The 27971-nt window shown below is 42.7% G+C and overlaps 1 protein-coding gene across 2 annotated transcripts in view; it reads left to right on the top strand.

Moving 5' to 3' along the window:
* Positions 1-27971, top strand: part of ANKRD13C (ankyrin repeat domain 13C) — a 66690-nt gene that overhangs the window by 24669 nt on the left and 14050 nt on the right. Inside the window, exons 2-10 of one of the 2 annotated variants that reach the window (XM_075936232.1) lie at positions 337-378; positions 3578-3682; positions 5309-5409; positions 9258-9303; positions 10774-10840; positions 13396-13540; positions 19130-19261; positions 22725-22886; positions 26791-26870. In XM_075936232.1, the coding sequence (XP_075792347.1) occupies positions 337-378; positions 3578-3682; positions 5309-5409; positions 9258-9303; positions 10774-10840; positions 13396-13540; positions 19130-19261; positions 22725-22886; positions 26791-26870 (880 nt within the window). The remainder of the gene's footprint in view (positions 1-336; positions 379-3577; positions 3683-5308; positions 5410-9257; positions 9304-10773; positions 10841-13395; positions 13541-19129; positions 19262-22724; positions 22887-26790; positions 26871-27971) is intronic. The other variant, XM_075936233.1, reaches the window with a different exon arrangement.

The raw sequence follows: 27971 nt of genomic DNA, 5'->3' as shown, positions 1-27971 counted from the left end.
AAGTGCTGTTGTGTTTTGAGTATGTGTTTTAGTTCTTACTATTTCTACTGTACTGCTGCATCTGTAGCTTGACATGGTAATGAGTATAATGGATTATTTCCTAAATTAATAAAATGGAGTTATCTAAAAAAAGTACACAAAGTGTAAAATGCTGCACTAAGTTGTAAGTTAACATGTTTTAGTGATCAGATTAGCATATTAAGTAATATGGGAAGAAATATCAATAGGAAATTGATTTAAATCTTTTTTTTGGTGATTTAAACCAATGATTTAAATCAATCCACCCAGATTCTCGTACCGTGAATCTAATCATTTCCTTTTTTTCTCCCATTGCAGGAAACACTCCATTACATCTTGCTGTGATGTTGGGACATAAAGGTTGGTATCTTATATTCTTGGATTTCTCTCAAGATTTTAGGAAGGAGAAATGGTTGGAAAAGTTGACTAAAAATAGACTTTAATTGAATGTGTTCAATTACAAGATCTTCAGAGGGGGTACCTGAGTTAATATGTAACAGTAAAAAATTAAACAGCAAATAGCCTAGTAGCACCTTAAAGACTAACAAAACATGTAGATGGTATCATGAGCTTTCGTGGGCAGAACCCATCTACATGTTTTGTTTAAGGTGCTGCTAGACTATTTAGGTTTTTTTTTTTACTTCTTTTTTTTTTCAATTACAAGGTGAGGAGTCTTTCTGGAAAAAGAGGGTATGTGAGATTAGAAAATAAACTTTAGAGAGTGGGGATAAAGATGCCAAAACCAGGGTGGCAGGGGGAATCTGAGATATGAATGGAAGTATATGAGAGGTCTTTGGAGCCAGAAAAATGACCTATAATAGATGGGCATTCACTAGGCAGTCTTCTGAGAGTCTAAGAGGAGACTAAATAGAACAGATTTTCTCCACTTACAGAGCTATTAGGAAACAGTGACACCTAGAGAGTCATCGAGTTAGAGGGAAAAGAGGTGTGACCAGAGTTGCTTTTTTATCCTCACCCTGGAAGTAGTCCTCCAGGAAGGTGCTATTATTTCTTCTCCTGTAGCTAAATCTCTCCACGGGAACAGGATGAGAAGGGGATATTGAAACAGGTGGGTGCCTCACATGAGTTGACTAAGCAGCAGAAGCCAGAGTGTTCTTCCAGTCTAGCTACCTGTGTACCAGAAAGCAGGAAAGAGGAAAAACTCACATTTAAAACAAACAAAAAGCTAGAGGAGGGTGGGGGGGGAATCAAGAACCATCTGAAATTAGTGCTTTTAATCATTGTTAGGTAGGTTGGGTAAAATTAAACTTTTAGTTCTGTGGTGTCCAACACACAAGCCACTAACCACAGGTGGCTACAGGCAGTCCCCGGGTTACGTACAAGATAGGGACTGTAGGTTTGTACTTAAGTTGAATTTGTACTTAAGTCGGAACTGGCGTCCAGATTCAGCCGCTGCTGAAACTGACCAGCGGCTGACTACAGGAAGCCCAGGGAAGAGTAACTCTGCCTCGGGCTTCCTGTAGTCAGCCGCTGGTCAGTTTCAGCAGCGGCTGACTTGGGGACGCCTGGGGCAGAGCAGCTGGGGTGCTGCTGGGATGGTCCAGTAGCGCCGCTCCTCACTCCTTGGCGCTACTGGACCAACCCAGCAGCACCCCAGCTGCTCTGCCCCAGGCGTCCCCAAGTCAGCCGCTGCTGAAACTGACCAGCAGCGGCTGAATCAGGATGCCTGGGGCAGAGCAGCTGGGGTACTGCCGGGTTGGTCCAGGGTTGGTCCAGTAGCGCTGAGGAGCTGGGGGGGTCTGCTGGGGGGGAGGGGAGGCGCACTAGCTGCAGCAGGCCATGGAAACGCGGGCGGCGGGACCGAGACGCGCCGCGGTGCCGCCCCCTGGGTCCTCCGCGGCATTGCTCCGCGTCTCCCTGGTCTGCTGGGGGAGGGTCCCACAGCAGACCAGGGAGATGTGGAGGAAAGCCGCGGAGGACCCGGGCGGCAGGACTGCGGTGCGTCTGGGCTTTCCTCGCCCCGGAGGACGCGGGCGGTGGGACCGCGGCGCGTCTGGCCGGTCCTGACGCCCGCGTCCTCCGGGGCGAGAAGAGCCCCATTTGTAAGTACGGATCCGACATAAGTCGGATCCGTGTAACTCGGCGACTGCCTGTATTTGGCTGGTTGAGTGTCGCTAGTTCTTGAATGTGGCTATTGCTTCAGCACTGTTTGTATACGACAGTTCTAGTCGCTGTTGCCTTAAAATTCCATTATACGTGTATGTTAAGTATTGATACGAACATCTTAAGGTTTTAGTGTGAGAGGTAGTTCCACACTTCTAAGAGAAGCTTTTTATTAAAGTTTTCCCCAGAAATAGCATACACTATATAGTACGATAATCTCAGTGGGATAAATGGGTGTTCACTTGCCTGTTTCTAGATCGGGGTGGGCAATCATATTGGGGGGGGGCACTATGCAATTTTGGAAAGTGGTCAAGGGCCACACTTTTCTGTGGAAGAGATGCAGAGTCTAGGATGAAGGCTGGGTGCAGAAGGGGGCACAGGGTAAGGAACTAATGGTGTCTGAGAGGGAGTTTAGATGAAGGGGGTGGTTGTGACCTGGGTTAGGGGATTGGAGTGCAAGGGGCAGTGTGGGTGCAGGAGAGGATTCTGGCCTAAGGAAAAAGTGTAGGAGGGGCTGTATCAGAGGCAGCAGCATAGAGTGGCAGGGGGCTCCTCAGGAGCGAGGCCAGAGCGTACTGGCTCCCGACCTCATCCCTGGGGACTATAGAATAGTTAAGTAAGCAATAAGAATTCATGAGGTTAACCGACTATTCAATTAAACAATATTGAACTTCCCTAATCTATTCCAATTGTGGCTACCAGCTTCAGTATCTCCTGGAACTTCATTAGACTCTGTGAAACCATTTGGTTTCCATCATCTCAGAATTAGGCTGATCCATTCAGATTTGGCCAGAAAGAGAGAGACTCATGACATTTGCTCCAGTGGTTTTGCCTACATTCTGAATGCCACCTGGAATATAAGATTTGGTTCCTGCTGTCACACACCGCCATCTTCATGTCATTTTTCTTTCCCACTACTTCTCTTCTATTTTGTGCCTTCTGTTTAATAAAAGTGTTAGGTGGCCCAGTCTGTCTTAAAACTCCGCTGTGAATCTATGACCAGGGAAGCAGCTAATGGCAAAGTATTAAATACCCAGTCTTGACACTGATACAAGTTTACGAGGTCTCAGAGTAGCTGATAAGACTGGTGTTGTACCCTTGTTTCTCTAGCAGTGAGGTTGCAAGTAAATCAGTACCAGAAACAGAAGCTACATTTTTCTGCCCTTGCTGGGTTTTTTTTCTCTCACTAAAAGTTTGAGTGAGAGAGTCTGGATCAGACTTTAATAGCAACAGTTCCAACCCATCAACTTTTTTCTCCAGAAAGGACACTTATTATCATCTAAAAGACTATCACATGTTTTTTTTCCACTATAAAAATTTGACAGCTAAAGGGAAGAGGAATAAGGGATATTTCAATGATACTTTTACAGAATAGTTAAAGAAAGGAAACTGTGGTGTTTGCTCTAAATAAATATTACCATTTTTTCTATTACAGAATGCGCACACTTGCTTTTGGCCCACAATGCTCCAGTAAAGGTGAAAAATGCTCAGGGATGGAGTCCTCTTGCAGAAGCAATCAGTTATGGGGACAGACAAATGAGTAAGAAACCTTTGCTGATTACTTGGGTGATGTAAACAGAAGTCTGTCTTAGAGTAGGAAATGAGGTCTGCTTAGCTGACATGTTTGATTACTTGTCACTTTATGGAGACAAAGACAGTGTGTGTTGGTTGTTTAGGTCCCATCTAAGGTTGACTGCGTCTAGTTAACATTTATTTAAAATGCTACTGCCTTTGCCTATCCTGGATACTGAGGTCTTTAAAAATGTTAGTTAACTGTTAAATAATATCTCTGCTAAACTAAGGCCAAATCCATACTACAGGGGAAGGTTGGCTTAAGGTACACAATTCTAGATGTGTAAATGTAGCTGGAGTTGACGTACCTTAAGCTGAGTTTTGGCACTGTCCTCACAGTGGAAGTCAACGGGAGCATTTCTTGTGTTGACGTCCCTCACTCCTCGTGAGTATGCATACCAATGCCGCCATAGGCACCCTCAGCATTCGATTTAGTCAGGTCTTTATTAGAACCACTAAATTGAATGCTGAATGATTGACTGCACAGTGTCAATCATCCCACAAGTGGAGACTTGACCACAGTTTCTCTAGTCCTCATAGCACCAGAGTAAGCTAAAGTAGTGGCTCTCAAACTGGGAGTTGTCCTGTCAGGAGGTTGCAAGGTAATTACATAGGGGAGTTGTGAGCAGACAGCCTTCATTCCCAAACCTCAATTTGCTTCCAGCATTTATAATAGTTTAAAATAAATTCAAACATATTTTTTTATCTAGGGTGGGGAGGGGAGAGGATTACACTCAGAGGCATATTTATGAAAGGAGTTACCAATGCGAAAGTCTGGGAACCACTGGGTTAAAGCAAAGACCAAAATTAAATATGTTTAAGACCTTGTTTTTCAGTGACTATGAAAACAACAAACTGACTTTCTCTAAACAAGAATAAAATCATAAACCAAGGTAGCAGTGTGATTCACTCATATCTGGTTGTTTCTTCACTCATTGGGACAGCTTAATGCCTCTTAAAATTTAATCAACCAGCTATGTGTTAAGTATGTCAAATGACGTTTCTACTTGTGATTAATGAGAGGGAGTTTGTGTGCAGATAACACATAACCACTATCAGTGGGATATTACTTTTGTCTTTGGTCACAAGCTGTGTTGAATGAGTTACTTATCCATTCTTTTCCCAAGTGAAGCAGTAATGGTCAAAATTAGCCCACTACCACCTATTAATGGATGGCAATTATGTACTTCATTATTTATGGGTTTTTTTTTTTACCACTTCTCACAGTATACAACTTAATGTTTTGCTGCTCATCTTATATACTACCAGCATTTTAAACACAGGGCATTCCTCTGTGGTGAGAGATTCTCTCCCATGGAAGTAACATCTTCCGCTGACACATTTCCAGCAATGTGCAAGCCAAAGTGCAGTGCAGCAAGAAATGTTGCCATGAACTTACATGTGCTGGTTATGTTGCAAAACAGAGTTACTGAAGCTTTCTTACTGTTGTGATTCTAGTATAGTTATATATAATTACACATTTTAAATGTCTGATGAAACAGACACTTTCTTACATTTCTGTATTTGAAAAGCTTTGGAAGATGAATCTCTGCGCAGAGGTGTTCACAACCTGAGCAAAATATTTGATTTACAGTTCACTTCTATTTAGTTACAGCACTCCTAAGGAAGCTGAAGCAGCAGTCCAGGGAAAGTGTTGAAGAAAAGCGACCTCGATTATTAAAAGCCCTGAAAGAGGTAAGCTTAAGGAAACTGTTGATAAATGACAATTATTCTTTTATGAGCGTCACACTGAGCCAGAATGAGATCATGTGCCCTGCCACTCCCTAGCAGAGCTAATTTCAAACCAGATAGCCCTTTGGGGAAGTATATTTTCTGTATCTTGAAAGAGTTAATGGTCACCACATGGTGGGGCAGATGATCTCTGAGTGGGGACGTGTGGAGACAATACATTCCTAAAGCAAAAAGTACTGTGGAAAGGTAACATGTATCACTATTGAATTTTCAGAGATTCTTTAATTAAACTAAATGTGCTAAAATGCTGGTGTACTTGAAAATTACATTTTTCATTTCCTACTGTTACAGGAATTGACATTACTTTTGATTTGGCAGGTTGAGTCATAATGAATCTCTGGAATGTGATAGTTTACACCTGGAATGGGCCGCAAGAGTGGCCCTCCTTCACTCCTCCTGGAAGAGGGGTTCCATCTGTGGCTCTCTTAGCTAACCTTCTCCTCCATGTGCCTCTTGTTAACTGGGACACGAGAGTCCCGCATTTACTTGCTCTTCTTCCTTCCTTCTAACACTTTTGGAGTGCCCAGTCCCTGTTCCTCCCTCCTCTCTCCCAAAATTGGAACACTGCAAACATCTGATTTGTGGTATTCCTGCTCTGGAATGGAAGGGAAAAAGCAGGTAAGTGTGGGGCATACAGGAGAAGGGAGGCAGCGTGAGTGTAAACCATGGGAAGGAACGGGTAGCCAGGGGGTCCACAGGCTGTAGGTTGAGCTTCAGTATGCCGCATGTGACCCATTACTGGTTTATACACACAAGTTATTCTCAGATTGGCTATGTCTAGACTGGCCCCTTCTTCGGAAGAGGCATGCTAATTTCTAACTTTGTAATAGGGAAATCCGCGGGGGATTTAAATATCCCCCGCGGGATTTAAATAAACATGGCCGCCGCTTTTTTTCTGGCTTGGGGAAAGAGTGTCCAGACTTGCAAGTAGGAATAAGAGATCCTCTGGAATAGGGCTTTATTCCGGAGGATCGCGCCAGTCTGGACGCTCTTTTCCGGCTTTTCCCCAAGCCGGGAAAAAAGCGGCGGCCATGTTTATTTAAATCCCGCAGGGGATATTTAAATCCCCCGCGGAGTTCCCTATTCCAAAGTTAGAAATTAGCATGCCTCTTCCGAAGAAGGAGCCAGTCTAGACGTAGCCATTCAGTATGAGACATTTTCATTGTTTGTTTAGTCACTAGAGTGCTGGTTCCCAAACTGTTGTTCACTACCACTCATGGTGAAGTGACTAGTCATATTGGTTGTTTCCAACTGTTCCATAGTATTACGATATAGCCAGGGCTAATACTTTCCTATGTAAGCAACTGATGTGATTGCAAATAGGTCAGAAGAGTATATGTATCTGGAGCGAGAGGGGGTTATGCATACTGCAAAATAGTGTGTCCCCCTCCTATCATTTATTGCTTCCATTTCATAGCTTCATGTTTTAGAGGACCCATCTTTAGGGATAAGACGATAGCTCAAGCTCTATGCCTAGTTATCCCCAGGTGCTCTGCAGAAGCAGAGAGTGCCTGTGAGGAGGAGGCACCATGTGCACCAGAGCAACAGTTAGAAATGGTTATAGAAGGCACAGTTTATGGAAGGAGGAATTCTCCATCTACTGCAGAATAGTTACAGGCATATTTACTTTGTATTGGATTAGGTCTTTAAGCTTCTCTTTTTAGGAATAACCCTATCCCTTCCACAAAATATATTTTGTTTCTAATATATTTCAGATATCCATCTTACTAGATGTAACATTGAATCTTTCTCTTCCTTCCCCCTTTGTCAGAGCAGTGAAAGTTTTTAGCTTAGTGTTTCATTTAAATAAATGTGCCTCTAGATGCAACAGCTGAATTTTCCATGTGCACGATATGTTCCTCAAAGCAGTAGTATGAAACGTAAAAGATTCTGTACAGTTTCAAATTGTTGCTGCCTGTTCTCTTGTGAGACCACTAGCTGCTATAAAATATCACTAGTGCTTGCAACTTCTTTCGGGTGAACGGTAAAATGTGGAAGAACGTGGAAAATAGAGGCTTGAGTCCACATCCATTTAAAGTATGTATTTGTAAAACAGATCTGTGCACCAATGGGTTCTCACCAGCCCCAGCAAGGTTGGCAGACAGTCACTACGGTTACAGGCAGTCCCCGGGTTACATGGATCCGACTTGCCCCGTTTGTAAGTAGGGATCCAATGTAAGGCAACCCCGCACTAGCTGCTTCCCCCCAGCAGCCTAGGGAGACGCGGAGCGGCTTTTCTCAGCAGACACCTCAGCTTGAGAATAAAGGACTGAGGGAAGTGAGGTGTGGGAGAATAAAACTGAGCTCTGGAGAAATGTTTGGCTAGAGTTTCCCTTACAATATGTACCAGTTCCGACTTACATACAAATTCAACTTAAGAACAAACCTACGGTCCCTATCTTGTACGTAACCCGGGGACTGCCTGTACTTTGAACTTCCAGCTAAATCTAAACTCCATAACTCTAGATATTACCATTGTCTGGTGGTGCAGGTGATCTGACCATCACAGAAAGGAAAGGGATCAGTGCGGGGGTTGGGGGAGGGAAAGAAGAACAGACAGAAAGAGAGAGAATGTATGAGTACTTAAACAAGACACATATTGGTGTTTAGTTTATCATCAACAGCCAAAATCTTTAGTCCTATTTCCCCAGATGTTCTCTTACATCTCAGGATAGTCCAGAGTTTTCTAGGAAGACAGGCCCCATCCTGTACAGAGTTTCCCACAAACTTCTTACCTTTGTGCCCTCTCCTCCTGCCTCTTTCTGGAACTGATCTTCCTGCTCTCTCCATTGACAGTTCTTCAGTCTTCAAGTTTTGACTGCTTCCTCTTCTTCTGTCTGTGGAATGGTCTAAATTTGGCTTATATAGTCTCTAGACACACTCAGCAAACTCTGAGAGGTCGGCTAATTGGCATCAGCTGCTTAGTTTTTCCCTCCTCCCATGTGACAGTTTACACTGTCAGAAGATCATTATGCTATAATTGTATATAAATTACACTTTTATAGATGCAAAAGCGATGAGGAGTCCTGTGGCACCTTTATAGACTAACAGATTTATTTGAGCTTAAGGTTTCATGGGTGAAGACCTACTTCGTCAGATGCAGGCTACCCCTCTGATACTTTTATAAATGGGATTTTCTGGATCTTAAATCTTATAAATCATTCATTTATTCAGGAAGGAATTTCTGCTTGCTTTTTTCACCTGAAGAATAGAAGTCTATTCCCTGGAGGTGGTTTGATCAGTATTGGGCACAAATACAGGCTCAGTAAAATAGCTGTTGTATTCCTCTTTTGCATAGACACATGACCGTTTTTATAATACCTCAATTTATTATATTTAATCATAAAAAAGTGTTTGGAAAAAGTACTTCTTTTTATTGCTTCCTGGAAATATTCTAATGCAAACGTTTGCAGAAAGTCCAATTTTGAACTTGTAAACATTAATGTGTGCACCAGAAACTGAGTTATACTTCTGTAATTATGGAACAAGTAGTACTACTTGAGCTGTGTGTTCAATTAAAGTAGCCAATGCAGCCTGAATTTTTAATATTGGATATTTACAACAAACTGTTTATGCCTAGTCCACAGTCCAAAAAGGGCTTGAATGATTGAAAATAAAAGAAATTCAGAAATAAAAGCTATTGATGGGCTGAACTTAGTTATACCTGTTTTAATTTTAGTTTTATTTTCCCAAGATGAAATTTGTGTTTTGCATGTCTTACTGGAAATGTTTAACAACTGTAAATATAGCTAGTGATGCATTCATCAATGATATATTTGTATTTTTTTCAGTTAGGTGACTTCTATCTAGAACTTCACTGGGATTTTCAAAGTTGGGGTAAGGACTATACTATCTATCTGTATGTACTGATAAGTGTAGTATCCCCCTAAAAATTAGACTCCAGCATTGTCGAAAGGGAAAAAAAAACTAAGCCCCACGGACAACCTTTTCTTTTAGACGTTGTATACAGAATTTTAAAACCAGTTTGCATGGAAAAGTGTCTGCTGAACTCTGAAAATTTGTTGAGTATGTACAACAATTGGGTTTGTTACAAAGTAAATTGTGCTCTACCTGCACTTTTCTGATAGAGGGAGGAACCGGGTCTTCCTAGAGTGGTGGTGTTTCATGCCTGATTCACAATGCCTTGATATGGCAGTCAGCCTTTACCCAGGAATATAGCCAGAATTGCACTGACATTCCACCACCAACCTCCCACAATAGTGAGCAGCACAGCCTTGAGTGGAGTCCATCCTCCAGTGGCTTTCCCTTTAACCATCCTATTCTGTTAATATAGAGTTGAGTTCCTCTTTATGTAAATCCAGTTTCATAAGAATAAGACACACCCCAGCAGTGCATTTCAGAACAATTATTGCTCTTCTCAGTAGGGATGTAAAATCCTGGTTAATTAGTTAGCTGATTAAGCAGGATCCCGTGCTGCAGGGTCCCCCCCACTGCATACGGGGCAGCCAGCTCCTGTTTCACCCTTTCAACTCCATGCAGGGCTGTGGGCTGCTGCTACTGGACCCTCCCGGGCTAGCTCAGCCCTCTGTCCATGGGGGGCTACACTTGGCTACTGGTTAACTGGTCAGTACCCGGTAAGCATCACCTGGTAATGGTGATACTTAGTGGTTACCTGTTCACATCCCTACTTCACAATGGGCTCTGTTGATTCTGCAGTTGGTTCTTATGGCTTTATAATGCCACTCAACATTCTGGGGCATTTAAACTATTAATTAGTTTACTGCTGTAAAATAAAAAGGTGCTTTTGAAAATGCAATTAGCTGTGTGTTGTATCTGTTTTCTCACATATTAATATTATTGTCCTGATGTCCATTTTCACTGCTGGTTTAATGTTCATTTGAAGTTTAGATTTGCTACACTTCCATTTCAGTGGCTTCAGTACAGTAACTGTAACTAAGCTTTTTAACCAATATAATAGAGGTAAAGGAAATGCTGAAATCATGACTTAAACATGAGCAGCTAGGAGACGCATATTTGGAAAACTGTATATGGTTCAGCAGGCTTCAGAGCATTTTAAGCAGTCGTAGGATGCAGTAGGCAATCTAACTACAGGGCATTTGTTCATTTTTCAATAATTGATTGCAGCACGATTTTTTCCATAATTTAGGTACAGTTTCAATAAAAATGTAAATGGGCAGCTTATGCTTAAAGTACAGCAATACTTGAAGATGAATTAAATTTCTGTGTTTTTATAAAAAAAAAAAGTATATTGCTGAGAGGGTCATGTCATGCAAAGTACTTATATTTCTTAGATCTTAAGTATTAATACTTTTCTTTTACATGTAGTGCCTTTACTTTCTCGAATTCTGCCTTCTGATGCATGTAAAATATACAAGCAAGGTATAAATATCAGGTAAGTACGGATTTGTGCTGACTATAAACTTAAGCTAAAGCCAAATGTTTGTTACTGAATTCTAACAATATAACTGAAATATCACTTCTTGTTCTGGTTTGAAGGCCATAAATGGCTCAAGCCTCTAGAGCTTTCTGAAACAGTTTTGTGTTTGCATGCTTTTTTTTTAAAGTGTAGCGTTAGGGAGTTTGAATTGCACATTGTCCCTTTAAAAAAGATCCTTTCTTATTTTATTTTCCAGAATAAAACTTCCTTGAAAATAACCAAGAACTGCATTCTAAGCTAGTTGTAAAGGTTTAGTTTTGTTTTAAATTAAAATTTGCTTTGATTGTATAATGGTTAGGTTTCAGGGGTCTTTATGGAAATGAATCAAATAAGCATTTACAATTATTTTAATCTCAAAAAATGGGATATCGCTGTTAAATTTACTTACTCCAAATCATGCCTCTGAGATAGATATTGGTTAACAGGATAAAATTAAGGGAAGAAACTTAGTTAAGGAAAATCAGTAAATAGGGAGACATACTTCATAACTGTATTTTGTGGGATGTGGGTGAAGTGCATTATAATTTGTTCCATCCAGTTTCAAGTGACAAAGCATCAGAGAACACTGTAGTGAAAACATCTTTTTGGCAAAATGTGCCCTACATATCTGAATAAATCTTTACCATTTGTTGCCTTTTAGATTCTAAATTCTTATTTAATTCAATTCTATGAATACTTCCAAAGGCGCCTAATGTGTTTTTATAATATTTGTAATATGTGTTTTCTGATATTCTTGTTAATTGGAATACAGCTTTCTGTTCTTCTAGGTGTTAAAGTTGGTTTTCTTAGGTGATGCTCTTGACTAACAAAAAGTGCCTCTGAAACTTAACTGGACACCGTGACCATTAACTTAAATTCAAGTTGTTGGGACAATGAATTTTGATGACTTTCTTACTGAGACATTTACAGAAACACATAGTTCAGTTGTACCTATCATGTAACACATTCATGTCTGAGACCCATGTCTATAGTATGAGATGAGGTTGAATTTATTAGGGTCCACTATTTTTAGTACCTGATTTTGTAAAGCTGAAGGTGCATGCACCTTCTGTGCATAAGAATTCAACGTGTTCTAAGTAGCATGTACCCAGTAGGATGGCAACCATCAACTTTGAGAGTGATGCAGTGTGGGTAGCTATCCCACAGTGCCTGTACCTCTCTGCATTCTGGGTTTGATCTGACAAAAGTGTCTGACAGAATGTTGGGAGGTGGAGGGGGGATGAGGCAGATCACCTAATCAGAGATTTTGGGCAGCCAGACAATAAGGAGAGCAGAGTGAGGGGCAATACAAATCCGAGAAGCTTTGACAGACAGTTTTATGTATGGCCAATTTTGAGAGTCATGCATGTTTCTCTCAAGGAGGTACCCTTGCATTCAGTGTGCTTACCTGTAACCTCTCTCCTCTTCAACGCAAGCAATAGAGAGACTGTTTTTGAGAAATCATGTTTTTATTTAAGAAACATAGCAGAGACAGAACAATAGTCCAGGGTGGGAGCTTTGGGGGAGGTAGATGATCACAATTGCAAGGACAGCCTTTTGCTTTGTGATGCCTCCCTGGAGGTTGAGTGAGGCTTTCCTTGACTCTCCCCCTCCCCCTCTCCCCCTTGTCCTTGTTCTAGGGTGCCTGGGAGAGGAGGCTATGGAACCTGGGGAGGAGGGTATGTTGGTCCACAAGGGCTTCAGGGGGCTCCTATAGATGCCCTGGAAAGCTGCTGTGAATGTCAAGGTTCTCTCCTGGTGCTTCACTTACAGTTCCCTGTGTGCTCTCCTTTCCTCATGCTTTGTTGGCATCTCCTTCAGCAGCGTATCCCTCCATTCACTTACATGCTCCCTGTCCAAGTTGGTGGATTGTTTGAATATCTCTTCCCTAGTCTGTTTTTGCCTGTGGATTTGTGCCAAGCATACAGCTGATACCTCCAGTATCCCGGAGAAACCTCTGCAGTCTAGACGTACCCAGAATGTGGCTGCTTATGTGTAGGAAAGTTCCCTGCAGTGTATATGTATGCAAGATAAAATCAGTCAGTATTCTGATACTATGAAGTTTTGGGGACAAAAGGATGCAGTGGCAACTTTTCTTAAAACCTTTTTCTTTTCTAATTCTGCTATATTGATACAGTATGAAGGGAAAGAATTATTATTTGTCACAAAAGTAACATTAAGATCCATATAACTATTTGTGATGTACTAAGTCTTGTACATTTTACTCCATTCATATAATTGAATCCCCATGCATTTTCCTATGGATTTGTGCCACAACTTGTTAGTTTGCATTTATTCAGACAATATTACTACATTTGGAGTTAGTCGTGTAAGCAAAAAGCAGTTGATGGCCTATTTAAGTGAAATTTGCAATAATAATTACATTAAAACACAGTGAAAATGTGACTTCACTGTCAGTTTTGGAAAAAAAAAAACAACGCTCTTGATATTAATTGAACTCTTTTGTGCATTTGAACAGTTCTGGATAACTACTTTTGCAAAGTTGCTTTACCACGGGTATATTTCCACAGGCTTGACACAACTTTAATAGATTTTACTGACATGAAGTGCCAACGAGGGGATTTAAGCTTCATTTTCAATGGTGATGCAGCACCCTCTGAATCTTTTGTAGTCTTAGACAACGAACAGAAAGTTTACCAGCGAATACATCATGAGGTGAGCAGCTGCATATATACATGATGTTAAACACATTACTTTATATGTATAGATCATCAATACTAATGAAATACTTACATAAATGTGTATTCTGGTAAAAAGTCCGGTTCTGTACCCAAATGTGGCTCAAGTAATAACAATGAGGTAATCCTTTTACAAGGAAATCTTTCAAATGCCAAAATGGTTGGAAGGGTTGATAAATAATGAAGAGGACAGGTCAGGGAGAGTGAACGGAATTGCTTGGTGAAGTGGGCCCAAACAAACTGTGTTTTTAATATGCCCAAAGTAAGGTCATACATCCAGGAACCAAGAATATAGGCCATGCTTATAGAGTGGAGACATGCTGTCTTGGGAAGTCTTGACTCTGAAAGATTTGAGTATCATGGTGAATGGTATGAGCTTCCAGTAATACATGGTGTCTAAAAGAATGAATAGTATCCTTAAAAATGTAAACAGGGGACTCAAGTAGAAGTAGGTTGCATTTTTATTTGGCACAGATTTATGCAACTGCTGCTGGAATAATGTTACCAGTTCTAGTGTTCCCAATTCAGGAAGGATGTTGAAGATAAATTGGAGAGGATTTGGAGAATGGCTATGAGAATATTAAAGAATTAGAAAATATGCGTCGTAGTTGCACTCTTAAAGCATTCTGTTTTAAACAAATAGAAGGTTAAAAAGTGACTTGATCAGTCTGTAAGTACAAAGGCACATGCCAGTATAGACGCTGTCTTGCGCAAATACTTTTAACGGAAGAGTTTTTCTGTTAAAAGTATTTGCGCAAAATCATGCCAGTGTAGATGCAGCCCTGATGTTTTGGTGTATTAGTGCTTGTGTAGGAATGTGGTAATCCAACATAACTACATTTCTGGAAAGATACTGATTTTAAAATAGCAAATTAAAAAAGAAACTAAAAATATGTTAACATTTCTGCGCAAGCAAATAGGTCATTTTTTAAATTAAAATGGTGATCTTGAAATTGGCTTTTAGTTCAGCCACCAAATTTGCTTCTGTTTATATGGATGGTGATGTAAACATCAACAACGTGGGGTAAAGTGCTTTCAAATAATAACTTTAAAGTGTCTTGATAGGTTTTAGTTACCTGTCCCTTTCCCTGGAAACAGAAAACAATTGGAGCAGAGTTTGTAAGCACATCACCTCATAGAATCATACAATACTAGGACTGGAAGGGACCTCAAGAGGTTATCGAGTCCAGTCCCCTGCCCTCATGGCAGGACCAAATACTTGTCTAGACCAGTGGTCCCCAACCATTTTAAGCTGCTGGGTACCAGGGGATGTGGCCGTTAGCCTGCCGGGTGCCAGAGGGCGGGGAAACTCGTGTTCCTTGGGGCGGGGCCACACATACGCCACACCCCCATGAGCCACGTGCTTGGGGCCAGCAACCTTATGCACCATGGGGCTGCCCATTTGCAGCAATCCTGGGGACAGCGTCCTGCAGAGCCACGTGCCCAAAGCCGGCAACTCACCCCTCCATAGTTGCATGCCCGGGGGAGGGGATGCCAATTTGCCATGCGCCTGGGGCCTGCGCTGCCCGTGTGCCGCGTACCCAGGGCACGGGTGGCACTTTGCCGTTCTCCCGGGGCTGGCGCCCCCGATAGCTGTGCACCCGGGGCGCGGGCGACCAATTCTCCGTGCTCCTGGGGCCGGCTATGGCACCACGCATGTGCCACGCGCCCAGGGCAGGGCCAGTGCTGAGCACTTGGCGGCGCCCGCGGGCACTGTATTGGGGACCACTGGTCTAGACCAGTGGTCCCCAGCCTTTTGAGGTTGTCGGGCGCCGGGGGCATGGCCGTTTGCCCGCCGGGTGCCAGGGGGTGGGGACACTTGCGCGCGCCCGGGGGTGGGCCCCCCCCAGCCGCGTGCCCGGGGCTGGCGCTCCCCCCTGCCCCCTCCCGCCGAGTGCCGCGCGCCCGGCGCTCCCCCCGCCAAGCACGCTCCCCCTGCAAGCGCCCGTGCGCCATGTGCCCGGGGCCAGGCCAGCCCCGAGCACCTGGCAGGCGCCATGGCTCCCGCGGGCACCGTGTTGGGGACCACGGGTCTAGACCATCCCTGATAGACATTTATCTAACCTACTTTTAAATATCTTCATAGATGAAGATTCCACAACCTCCCTGGGCAATTTATTCCAGTGTTTGACTACCCTGACAGTTAGGAACTTTTTCCTAATGTTCAGCCTAAACCTCCCTTTCTGCAGTTTAAGCCCATTGCTTCTTTTTCTATCCCCAGTGGCCAAGATGAACAAGTTTTCTCCCTCCTCCTTATGACACCCTTTTAGATATCTGGAAACTGCTATCATGTCCCCCCTCAATCTTCTCTTTTCTAAACTAAACAAGCCCAGTTCCTTCAGCCTTCCCTCATAGGTCATGTTCTGTAGACCTTTAATCATTCTCGTTGCTCTTCTCTGAATGCTCTCCAATTTATCCATTTTTCTTGAAATGTGGTGCCCAGAACTGAACACACTACTCCAATTGAGGCCTAACCAGCACAGAGTAGAGTGGAAGAATGACTTCTCGTGTCTTGCTCACAATACACCTGTTGATGCATCCCAGAATCATGTTTGCTTTCTTTGCAACAGCATCACACTGCTGACTCATATTCAACTTGTGGTCCACTATACCCCTAGATCCTTTTCTGCCGTACTCCTTCCCAGACAGTCGCTTCCCATTCTGTATGTATGAAACTGATTGCTCTTTCCTAAGTGGAGCACTTTGCATTTGTCTTTATTAAACTTCATCCAATTTACCTCAGACCATTTCTCCAATTTGTCCAGGTCATTTTGAATTATGACCCTATCTTCCAGAGCAGTCGCAACCCCTCCCAGCTTGGTATCATCTGCAAAATTAATAAGTGTACTTTCTATACCAATCTCTAAATCATTGATGAAGATATTGAACAGAGCCAATCCCAAAACAGACCCTTGCAGAACCTCACTTGTTATGCCTTTCCAGAAGGATTGTGAACCATTAATAACTACTCTCTGAGTACGGTTATCCAGCCAGTTATGCACCCACCTTATAGTAGCTCCTTCTAAGTTGTATTTACCTAGTTTATTGATAAGAATATCATGTGAGACTGTATCAAACACTTAGACTTTAGTAAGGTATACCACATCCACTGCTTCTCCCTTATCCACAAGACTCGTTATCCTATTAAAGAAAGCTGTCAGATTGGTTTTACATGATTTGTTCTTTACAAATCCATGCTGGCTGTTCCCTATCACCTTGCCACTTTCCAAGTGTTTACAGATGACCTTCTCTCTTATCCCATGACAACTTATTTTACTTAAATGCCTTTGGTGGGGGACCTTGTCAAAGGTCAACCATTGAAGTTAGGTACTAGCAGTGCTATTTGAGGGTTTTTTTGTTTTGTTATAGCACCAAACTGTGTGTGACTCTCTTTTGACATTGGTAATATAATGAATATTAAATTTGCAAAGGAGCACTCAAAGACAAAGTCATTGCAGAGAAACTAAATTAATTCTTTGCTTTGGTCTTCACAGCTGAGGATGTTAGGGAGATTCCCAAATGTGAACCATTCTTTTTAGGTGACAAATCTGAGGAATTGTCCCAGATTGAGGTGTCATTAAAGGAGGTCTTTGAACAAATTGATCAACTTAACAGTAATAAGTCACTGGAACCGGACAGCATTCATTCAAGACTTCTGAAAGAATTCTTATATGAAATTGTGTACTGTTAACTGTGCTTTGTAACCTATTTAAGTCATGTGTAACCTATGTAAGTACCTAATGACTGGAAGATAGTGTGACACCAATGTTTAAAAAGTGCTCTAGTGGTGATCCTGGTAATTACAGACCGGTAAGTCTAATGTCAGTTCCAGGCAAATTAGTTGAAACAACAGCAAATAATAAAATTGCCAGACACACAGATGAACGTAATTTGTTGGGAGGAAGTCAACATGGTTTCTGTAAAAGGAAATCATGCCTTACTGATCTGTTAGAGTTCTTTGACAAACATATGGACAAGAGGGTATAGTGTACTTAGATGGATATAGTGTACTTAGATTTCCAGAAAGCCTTTGACAAGGTCCCTCACCAAGGAGGGAGTAAGTTGTCATGAGATAAGAGAGAAGGTCATCTTGTGGATTGATAACTGATTAAAAGACAAGCAACAAAGGGTAGGAATAAATGGTAAGTTTTTGGAATGGAGAGCGGTAACTAGCGGTTTTCCCCCAAGGGTCCATACTGGGACCAATCCTATTCAACTTGTATAAATGATCTAGAGAATGGGGTAAACAGCCAGGTGGCAAAATTTGCAGATGATACTAAACTGCTTAAGTTAATTAAGATCAAAGCAGACTGAGAGTTTCAAAAGGATTTCACCAAACTAAGTGATTGGGCAACAAAATGGCAAATGAAATTTAATGTTGATAAATCTAAAGTTATGCACATTGGGGGAAAAATCCCAACTATACATGCAATATATGTGGGACTAATTTAACTATAACTACTGAAGACAGATATCTGGAGTCATTGTGGATAGTTCTCTGAAAACATCTACTCAGTGTGGAGTGGCGGTCAAAAAAGTAAATGGTACGTTAGGAATCATTAATAAAGGGATAGAGAATGACTTGTTGCCTCTCACCTTAAATACTGCATATGCCCACATCTTGAATACTGTGTACAGATGTGGTCTCCTCATCTCAAAAAAGATATATTGGCTTTGGAAAAGGTTCAGAAAAGGGCAACAAAAATGATTAGGCGTTTGGAATGGGTGCCATGTGAAGAGAGATTAGAAAGACTGGGACTTCTCATCTTGGAAAAGAGGAGACAGGAGGGGATTTGATAGAGGTAGTAAAATCATGACAGTATGGAGGGAGTGAATAAGGAAAAGTTACTGACTTATTCCTATAAAATAAGAACTAGGGGTCACCAAATGAAATTAATATGTAACAGGTTTAAAACAAAAGGAAGGTGGTTTTTTTTTTCCTTTCCCACACAGCACTCAATCAGCCAGTGGAACTCCTTGCCAGAGGACGTTTTGAAGATCAGGAATTTAACAGGGTTCAAAAAAGAACTTGATAACCCCCATGAATTTAAGTTCATCAGTGGCTATTAGCCAAGATGGGTAGGAATGGTGTCCCTAGCTTCTGTTTGTCAGAGGCTGGAAATGGATGACAGGAGAAGGAACACGTGACGATTTCCTGTTCTGTTCACTCCCTCTGGGGCATCTGGCATTGGCCACTGTTGGAAGACAGGATACTGGGCTAGATGGATCTTTGGTCTGACTCAGTATGGTGGTTCTTATGTCCCTTGAGTTGCATTAAATTAGGTGAGACTGTATCCTGTATACTAAACTACTAGTGCACTTGGCTGGCAGTTTCAAACCATTTGTCTCCTTCTATAATACCAGTTGTATTACCAGACCATTGTTGTATGCCATTTTTTGAATATTGCTATTGAAATAATTTGTTCTTGAAGCATTCATAATTTTCTGAGGGAGAAAAATTGTCCAATTAAATCATAAGTCTTATTCATGCATGGTCTGCTTTTAAAAATGATAAAGGTTAAAATAATAAGTACTTTTCAGTATATTAGGATTTCTTTTGTTTCAGGAATCTGAAATGGAAACAGAAGAGGAAGTTGACATTTTGATGAGCAGTGATATTTATTCAGCCACATTATCAACCAAATCAATTACCTTCACACGTGCCCAAACAGGATGGCTTTTCAGAGAAGACAAAACAGTAAGTCTAAACAGAGTCTCTCAGTCATAACCAGCCCTTTCTTTGTTACTGTGTTCAAAATAGCACTGGCATATGATGGTAATGCAAAAGATGAGTTAAGAATTTCTTTGTCTTCAACATTTGTATCATGTAAAATCTTGCCTCTCTGAGTTGCAAGTCCTGGAAGAAGAGGGTTTAAGTTCATGGCTGAAGCAGAGTCTGTGCTGGATAGCGGAGGCAGTGTAGCAAGCATAGTAAAAGAATCTTTGATCCATTAGGAAAGAGTACAGAAAAGTACAGTACAGGCAGTCCCCGGGTTACGTACAAGATAGGGACTGTAGGTTTGTTCTTAAGTTGAATTTGTACGTAAGTCGGAACTGGCGTCCAGATTCAGCCGCTGCTGAAACTGACCAGCGGCTGACTACAGGTTTCAACAGCAGCTGAATCTGGACGCCTGGGACAGAGCAGATGGGGCGCTGCCGGCCGCACCTTGGCGCTGCGCGGACCAACCCGGCAGCACCCCAGCTGCTCTACCCCAGGTGTCCCCAAGTCAGCTGCTGCTGAAACTGATCAGCGGCTGATTCCAGGAAGCCCGGGGCAGAGCAACTCTGCCTCGGGCTTCCTGAAGTCAGCCGCTGGTCAGTTTCAGCAGCGGCTGACTTGGGGACGCCTGGGGCAGAGCAGCTGGGGTGCTGCTGGGTTGGTCCAGTAGCACCAAGGAGCGGCGCTACTGGACCAACCCAGCAGCACCCCAGCTGCTCTTCTGAAACTGACCAGCAGCGGCTGAATCAGGACGCCTGGGGCAGAGCAGCTGGTGTGCTGCCGGGTTAGTCCAGTAGCGCCGAGGAGTGGCGCTGCGGGACCAACCGGCAGTGCCCCAGCTGCTCTACCACAGGCGTCCGTGAGAAAAGTCTGGTCTGCTGGGGGTGGGGGGGCGCACTAGTTGCGCCCCCCCACCCCCAGCAGACCAGGGAGACACAGGCGGCGGGACCGCGGCACGTCTGGGGATCCCGCCGCCCAGGTCCTCCACGGCTTTGCTCCGCATCTCCCTGGTCTTCTGCCCCCCCCCCCCCCCCCCCCCCGGCAGACCAGGGAGACGTGGAGCAGCTTTTCTTGCCCCAAGAGGACGCGGGTGGTAGGACCACGGCGTGTCTGGGCAGTCCCGCCACCCACGTCCTCTGGGGCGAGAAAAGCCCCGTTCGTAAGTACGGATCCGACGTAAGTAACCCGGGGACTACCTGTATTGCACAGTAGTAGTAGGGAATGAACAAGATATGAAGAGGAACTGAAGTTAGAAGTAGGAATGGGGAGTAGGCAAATTCAAGGAGAGCTTATAATGAAGACTTGATAATGAAGATGTGTTTAAATATATTGCTATAGTTCAGACTATCAGTATTTAGATGCCACACCAATAGTTGACACATGAAAACATTGGATAGAAACCTAAACAATGGCAAAAAGTACAGCCGCTCCCCGAGTTATGACCGTTCGCACTTACGACCAAAGCTCCCATGGAGCGATTAAGGCGGTCCCCAAGTTACGAACGTGACCCGCGCTTACGAACAGCGTGGTCGTGTGTAACTCAGTGGGGTCCGAGTTACGAACAGTTCGAGTTACGGACCAAATGTTGGTCCGTAACTTGTTCATAACTCGGTGAGTGGCTGTACAGCAATTCCTTTACTACCTCGGGCTAATGAAAACAATTTCAATTTAAAAACTCCCTGGGGTCTTTTTCTGATAGCTGACATCTCTTACAAGGTACTCTGTCAAAACACTCCCCTCTTGTCAGGATGCATTGTTCAACCAATCTCTGCTTCAGTTGGTTCTCCTACCAGTTCCTGTTCAGGGCAGGCAGTATTGCAGGTAAATCAATAATCATCTTATCTACACACTCTGTCCGTACCGTCGACATTCCTGCTCCTAGGTAATATAGGCAGATGCAAAGATGATGCAAAAGTACGACTTACTGTTTTTTTTTTAAAAACATGTACTATAGAAGGATTTATTCCTGGGGGATTCACCTGAAAAATGTGACAGTTTTAAAGCTTAATCAGCATGACTTCAGAAAGCCAGTGCACATTGATACCTCAACTTTAACTCTATTTTGGCTGATAATTTTGAAAAAAATACCTAATTGTAACTCTGCATAGAAATTGAGCTCATTATACTTTTTACACTTCTTATCTCCTAATTCCACCCAAGTCTGCACTACGACTGCATCATCAGTTACAAATAGAAAACACAGTTCACTGCATTTGCATTTTGCCAGGATGCAATCAGAACTTGCAGAAATCTACGTTAATTTGAATTAACAAGGGGAACCTCCCAAATTCTAGTTACTGCTCTTACAATTATAGACACAGAATGTACAGAATGCCAGTACTTTACACTTGTTCAGGTTTGGTCGTCTTGAAGAAATTGAAACAGAGATAGAATAGGCTCAGAAAATATCAACCCTGGTCAAAGGCCTGGGAGATTTACTTATGATGTCCTAATCTAGGAATATTTAGTGCAGAAAGGTAATTTAGGAGAGTTTTGAAGCTTAGTTAGAGAAACTTAAGTAGCTTGTAGGATCAAGCCCTTATGTTCAATTGAACACAGGAGGTGGTGCTCAGCATTTCATGAAATAAATTTGAGGTATTAGAAACAATTAAGGGAGTTAACAATAATTGTGTGGGACTACTGTTTCCTGTGTCTCATGCTACAAGAATAGACATTCAAAGCTGGAAAGTAGAAAGTAATGCCATTTATTTTAAATTACTAAACTGCACACAGTACTTAATGGCATATAATTTAGCAGTGTTTTTTAAAGGATTAAACTAACACTTCCTGCTGTGCAGGCTAGAATAAAAACACATGAAGAATCCAACCTGTGAAGAACAAGCGCTCATTTGTGAGGGAATGGAATGAATGTTTTTTCTCAAGTATACATATACAACAATTGTCTTCCTGTGTGTGGGAAGATTTTTGCCTTCTTTTGAAGCATTAGGTAATGTTGCTCAAAAGTTCACTCATGTCTGACCATGTTTTTATAATTTTTACTTTTTCCATTTTATGAAATGTAAACTCGAGGTACAAAAAAGGTCATGTGTAAAAAGTATCAGTTGACACAGCTATTCTAGAATTCTCCAGTCACAGAAGGAAAAAACATGTTTCCCTTTGTCTTCCTCAGATTAGCTGTTTGTTACCATTTCCCAAATAGATGTTTCATGCTAACGTAAGTTTTTTTTACCCCCAAAGAAATCCTTTCAAGGGCAGCTAGTATTCTGCTGCACTTGCATTTACATTATTGGAGCTATTCAGTGTTAATGCAACTGTTCTATTGGTACAGCTGACTTAAAATATAATATTCATTCTCATGTACTTAAATGTATTTCCTTTAGTATAATAGTTATTTTAGTCTTTGAATATTCCTGATTTATTATTCCTGAGTTATTTTATTATAGCTTTTAAATTCATTAATGTCAAATATTTTGTCTTACAGGAAAGAGTAGGAAACTTCTTGGCAGACTTCTATTTGGTCAATGGACTTGTTTTAGAATCTAGGAAAAGAAGAGAACATCTCAGTGAGGAGGATATTCTTCGAAATAAGGCCATCATGGAAAGCCTGAGTAAAGGTGGTAATTTGATGGAACAAAATTTTGAGGTACAGTTAACTTGTTCTCTACACCAAATTTTATTCTAGGGAATAAGTGTAGTCTTCACACTTGATACTTAATAAGCTTAATAGAGAAAAATTTAGTTTGTTTCCTCTTTCCTGTTTTAAAACATTAGAACTGGTTTATTACTCTCTAATCAATATAGTCTTTCACCTGTTTAATTCCTTCTGATTGATTATTCTGAATATTTCAGTGAGTGACTTAAAAATAGATCCCTGAACTTTCCTGATGGCTTTTATCATAAGGTGGAATTCTTTCTGATTGACTGAATCCGAATATTTTAGTTTTCTCGACTAGTCACTTACATCCCTAATTCAGATTCAAGTTGCTTCCTTTGTTACCTATAGGAAGAAATAATCCAACTGCTATTTTTACTGAAAAGATAAAAAAATTTCCATTTAATTTTGACTTTTCTCCTCTCACTGTTTGTTGTGATTTGACTAACTTCAAAATGCTCCTCAGTTGAAAAGCACCTTCTTAACGTAGTCCAGTGCCACTGGGTACAGCTTTGCACAATTGACCTAATATGTAAAATGCACACCATCTTACATTGTTAATGTTAGTAATGTACTATACAAGCCATCAATCTTGTTTTCTTACTGTTCTGTTTATGGACTAGTAGAATTGAATAGTCAGCATATGGCACAATTATTTTGCTAAGGTGAGCATCAGTATACTTCTTTTCTGAAAATGAATATTAAATGTGACATTGGATAATGGGAGACACTATCAACTATGAATGTCCATTCACTGCCAGGAAAGAAGAACACGTAGATTGTTTTAACACTAAACATGCCTTGATGATACTAGGATTTCATATAGGTTAGTAAGAAAGGAGCCCTTAAAATCCCTGCTTTTCAAAGCAGGCTAAAACTGCTAGAAGCAGAATATAGCAATTTGGACAAAAATGATTAGGAATAAAAGAACCAATATAATGAATTTGCTATAGTAATACACCACTGGTTCTCTCACTTTTTGGCCCACATCCCACCCTGCTCAGCACAGACCTTTCTGCAGACTACCAGCCAACCAACTATCATGACAAAATAGGTGCAGGAGGGGGTGGTAGTTCAGAGTGGGAGGTGGGGTGCAGAATGTGTGGGGGGGTGTCTCAGCGGGAGTGTGTGTTAAAGGGAGCTGATGGTGTAGGATCTGGGCATAAGGGGGATAGGGGATGTCCTGGCTGTGTGCCTCCCATTGCTCCCAGACACTGCCTCTTCTCCCCCCTCCTCCCCACAGCTCCCATTGACCATGATTACAGCCAATGAGAGTAGTGGGAAAAGCCTCCAGGCTAGTGGTTTCCTGCGCTGCCATTCCCTCAGCTAGTGGGAGATGGAGCTGTAGCATGCAGAGCTGCTTCCTTCCCCCGCAAGCCGGATCCATCTGCAAGACTCGCTTCCCCCCTCCTCCTCTGAGGGAAGCCTGAGCTGGCACTCCAACCTTGTGTAGGGGGGAGGGGGGGTCACAGGGCTGGAACACCAATGCAAACTCCCCGCTGCGAGGTGGGTGAGCCCCAAGCCCACAGCTCACCTGCAAGATGGTTGACCACACTTTGAAAAACACTGTAATACACCTAAGAATGCACTCTTTTGGATTGCAGGCTGTTTGGAGCAGGAATTTTTCTGTTTGGAAACCGCCTAGCAGATTTTGGGCAGTACCATAGTCTCAGTAAGCCAAGCTAGAATGGGAAACTGGCATCTCAGGAATACTCATTGGAATTTGGACAGTAATAAATACATTTTCTCTCAGATGGGAAATTTGTTTTATCCTGGACTTTCTTTTCACAATCATTTCCCTTCCAGTCACCTTCCTTATTATGCTTGAAGCTTTTTTTAGTCCTCAGAATAAATCTTGTCATGCTTCTGTTGTGTTCAGTGTTGTTGCCTGTTGTGTTCTGGGCAGTAATGACATAAGCCAGTCTCATAAACCATCCTGGGTGTAAACGTTGCATCAGTGGGAAGATTTCCAGATTGGTGTGAGATTTTTACTGTCTTTGTAAATCTTCAAGAATTGTCCTGTTTTAGTTCAAATTCTTTGAGTACCATCAAATAAGGTGGCTTAATCCTTGGCAAGACCTTATGTGGGAACTTTGAAGTCTGCTGAAGTGCAAGGAGCTGCAGGAAAATTAAACTTTATAGTATTCTTAGGAATACCTTACAATTAGGGCTGTCAAGTAATTAATCACGTGCGCCTTCCCTTTGAAATGCTGCAGCAGTCTTTCAATGGGGTAGCACTGCATAGAGACCGGGATCAGCTAGATTCCCCAGCTGACCCTGGGCTCCATGTAGCACTACCCATTTGAAGTGCAGGGCAGCATTTCCAAGGGACAGCGCAAGGCAGGGCCCCGGATCAGATAGAGTGCCCAGCTGATCCTGGGCTCTGCATTGTGCTGCCCCTTGGAAACGCCATCCTGGCACCTCAAAGGGGCAGCACATGAGCTGGAGCTGATCCCCCAGTAGGGAAGTTAAAGACTAGCCAACTAGTGGACTAGTCAATTCTCTCCCCCCAACCCCCTTCGCTGCATCTATCACACAGAAGCAGCAAGGGTGGTGGTAGTTAGGGGTACTTCAAAGTGGCAGCACCGCACAGCTGTGCAGCGCTGTCGCTTTGAAACCCAAAGGTGGTGTTTCAAAGGGGCAGCTGTGGAGCCCGGGATCAGCTGGGGAGTACGCAACTGACCCTGGGCTCCGCAGCTGCCCCTTTGAAATGGAGTCCCTAGCTGACCCTAGTTTCTCTTGCCACGGGGAGTCCAGGATCAGCTGGGAGTCCCCAGCTGACCCCAGGCTCCACAGCAGCTGTCCTTTTAAAATGGCGCCTCCACACGTGTTTCAAAGGGGCAGCCATGGAGCCCAGGGTCAGCTGACTGCCGCCCAGCTGATTCCGGGCTCCGTGCGGCACTTCCCTCGAACCTGGGGTCAGCTGCCTCTACATGTTTCAAAGGGGCAGTGGAGTCCAGGTTGTGCTGCCCCTTTTGAAGCGCTGCAGGTGCACTTCAAAGGGATAGCGCTGCATTAACACCATCAATTAACGTGTTAAAAATCTAACGTGTTAATCCTGGACTGCGTTAATCGCAGGCGTTAACACATGTCAATTGGCAGCCCTACTTACAATATCTTTGTCCAAATATCTAGTTTAAAGGAAAGTTTCTTTTATTTTAAAGAGAAAAGGGTGCGTATGATAAGTCAGTATGAAGATGTTATTTGTAGCAGACATTAGCCATGATTTCCATCAATCTATTTCCTGTTACTTATTATCCTGTTGTTCATGACTATTGCGGAATTAAAGTAGCAGACTTCCAAGTGTCCACATGCCAAGTTAAAAACCATGGGAAGGAAGAGCAGGAGATGGAAATATTTGGTGAAACTGTTGAAGTTGGCTAGCTTCATATTGTTTGAACTTATGCATTTTATAGTAAGATTGCAAATATCCATTAAAAAAGCTAACCAGTGAAGATATAATTGTGATTTTTTTTTTAACTGGTTAACAGTGTGGGTGAGTCTGGCCAGACCGCTGCATGTGGGAGGCTTCTTCAGCCTGGCCTTCCACAGAGGGAGGGCGGGAGGGATGTGGAGGGTCTGCTGCTCCAACCAGCCAGGGTCCCAATGCAGCGTGAGGGGTGGGTGGCTGCTGCTCTGGCTGGCTCTAGTCCTGCCAGGCCACAGCAGGCAGGGAAAGGGGAGAAAAGAAGGCTGGGCTGCTGCAACTGGCTGGGCTCTTCAATGGCAGGGGGAGGGCAGGCTGCTTTGCCCTCCCATCCCCCGATCAGCCCTCTGGTTAACCTTTTACATCCCTATTTTATAGATTGCAAAGTGCAGTTTTATCTTTGGAACAATGTACTACCATGCAATAATGTAGTTTTAGAAATAGTGATTGCTTGGTTTTCCTTAACAGCCTGTCAGACGACAGTCCCTCACTCCACCTCCACCCAACACAATTACGTGGGAAGAATACATATCTGCTGAAAATGGAAAGTAAGTCTGTCAATTTCTTTTGAAGACAAGGAATTCTTAATTGTAGGTATTTCCTTTTTTAGCTTGTTTTTACATTGCCATAGCTTCTGTGTTTTTTCTTGTCTTTTATGTGTAAAACACACTTTTCACCAGGCTGGCTTGATTGAAAAAAGGGCTAGGGAGGATATAACTATATAAATAATTTGACAATATAATCTGCCACTATAATTAAAATATAGCAATATTTTGTAAACTTGTGGACTACTTAATATCTGAAGCCAATACTTAAAAGGTTAAGTTCTGTGTTTAATATATTTCGGTAAAGCTTTCTGTGTACATGTATGCTTAAGGTGTAGTTCAAATGAATTGCTAGCACCAAACAGACCTTTGCTTTCACTTTAGGCATGATGTAATAATAATGAGTTTAGTCACAAGATATTTTACATCCATAAGCATGCACTTTCTGAAACAATGTGTGAAACTTAGTAGCAGCCATATTTTGTGTAAGATGCATTCTTCTTCGAGTGATTGCTGATGACCATTCCATGTAGGTGTGTGCACACAGTGTGCACACGTTGTCAGAAAGTTTCCCCTTAGCAGTACCTGTCGGGTCAGCAGGGGAGCCCCTTGGAGTGGCAGCACTGTACCCCCAGTATATACCCCTGCTAGCCCTCCTCCCCTTCAGTTCCTTCTAACCACCCATGACGGTCGTTGGACTGTGCTTCTGTTCTTGCTTAGCTAGCGCCCTTTCGCAGTTACCTAGTGTTAAAGTTCTTTGTTCTAGTATCATAGTTATGGTTCTTATCAGTTTTTTCTCCGTTTAAGTGGTGTTTCCTGAGCTAAGGGACTCATGGCAGTTCCTGCTCCGTGCGCCCAGTGCGTGCAGCAGGACATGTCTTCGGGCTGCAAGGTTTCACGCCCTGTGAGAGGTGCCAGAGCCCTTTGGCCTGTGGCAATCCAAACTCTGCCTGCCTTAAGTGCTTGGGTAAGGCCCACTTGTCTGAGGCCTGTAAAATCTGTAAGGTGTTCAAGCCATGCACAAAGTGGGAGAGAGAGTCGCACTTCAAGATCATCCTAATGGAAGCAGCTTTGCGACTGACACCTAGAGCGCACTGGCCTCGG

The sequence above is a fragment of the Pelodiscus sinensis genome, chromosome 9 (assembly GCF_049634645.1).
Source record: "Pelodiscus sinensis isolate JC-2024 chromosome 9, ASM4963464v1, whole genome shotgun sequence".
NCBI classification, from domain to species: Eukaryota; Metazoa; Chordata; order Testudines; family Trionychidae; genus Pelodiscus; species Pelodiscus sinensis.
The sequence above is the reverse complement of the archived record's forward strand: the minus strand, read 5'-3'. Positions and strand labels throughout refer to the sequence as shown.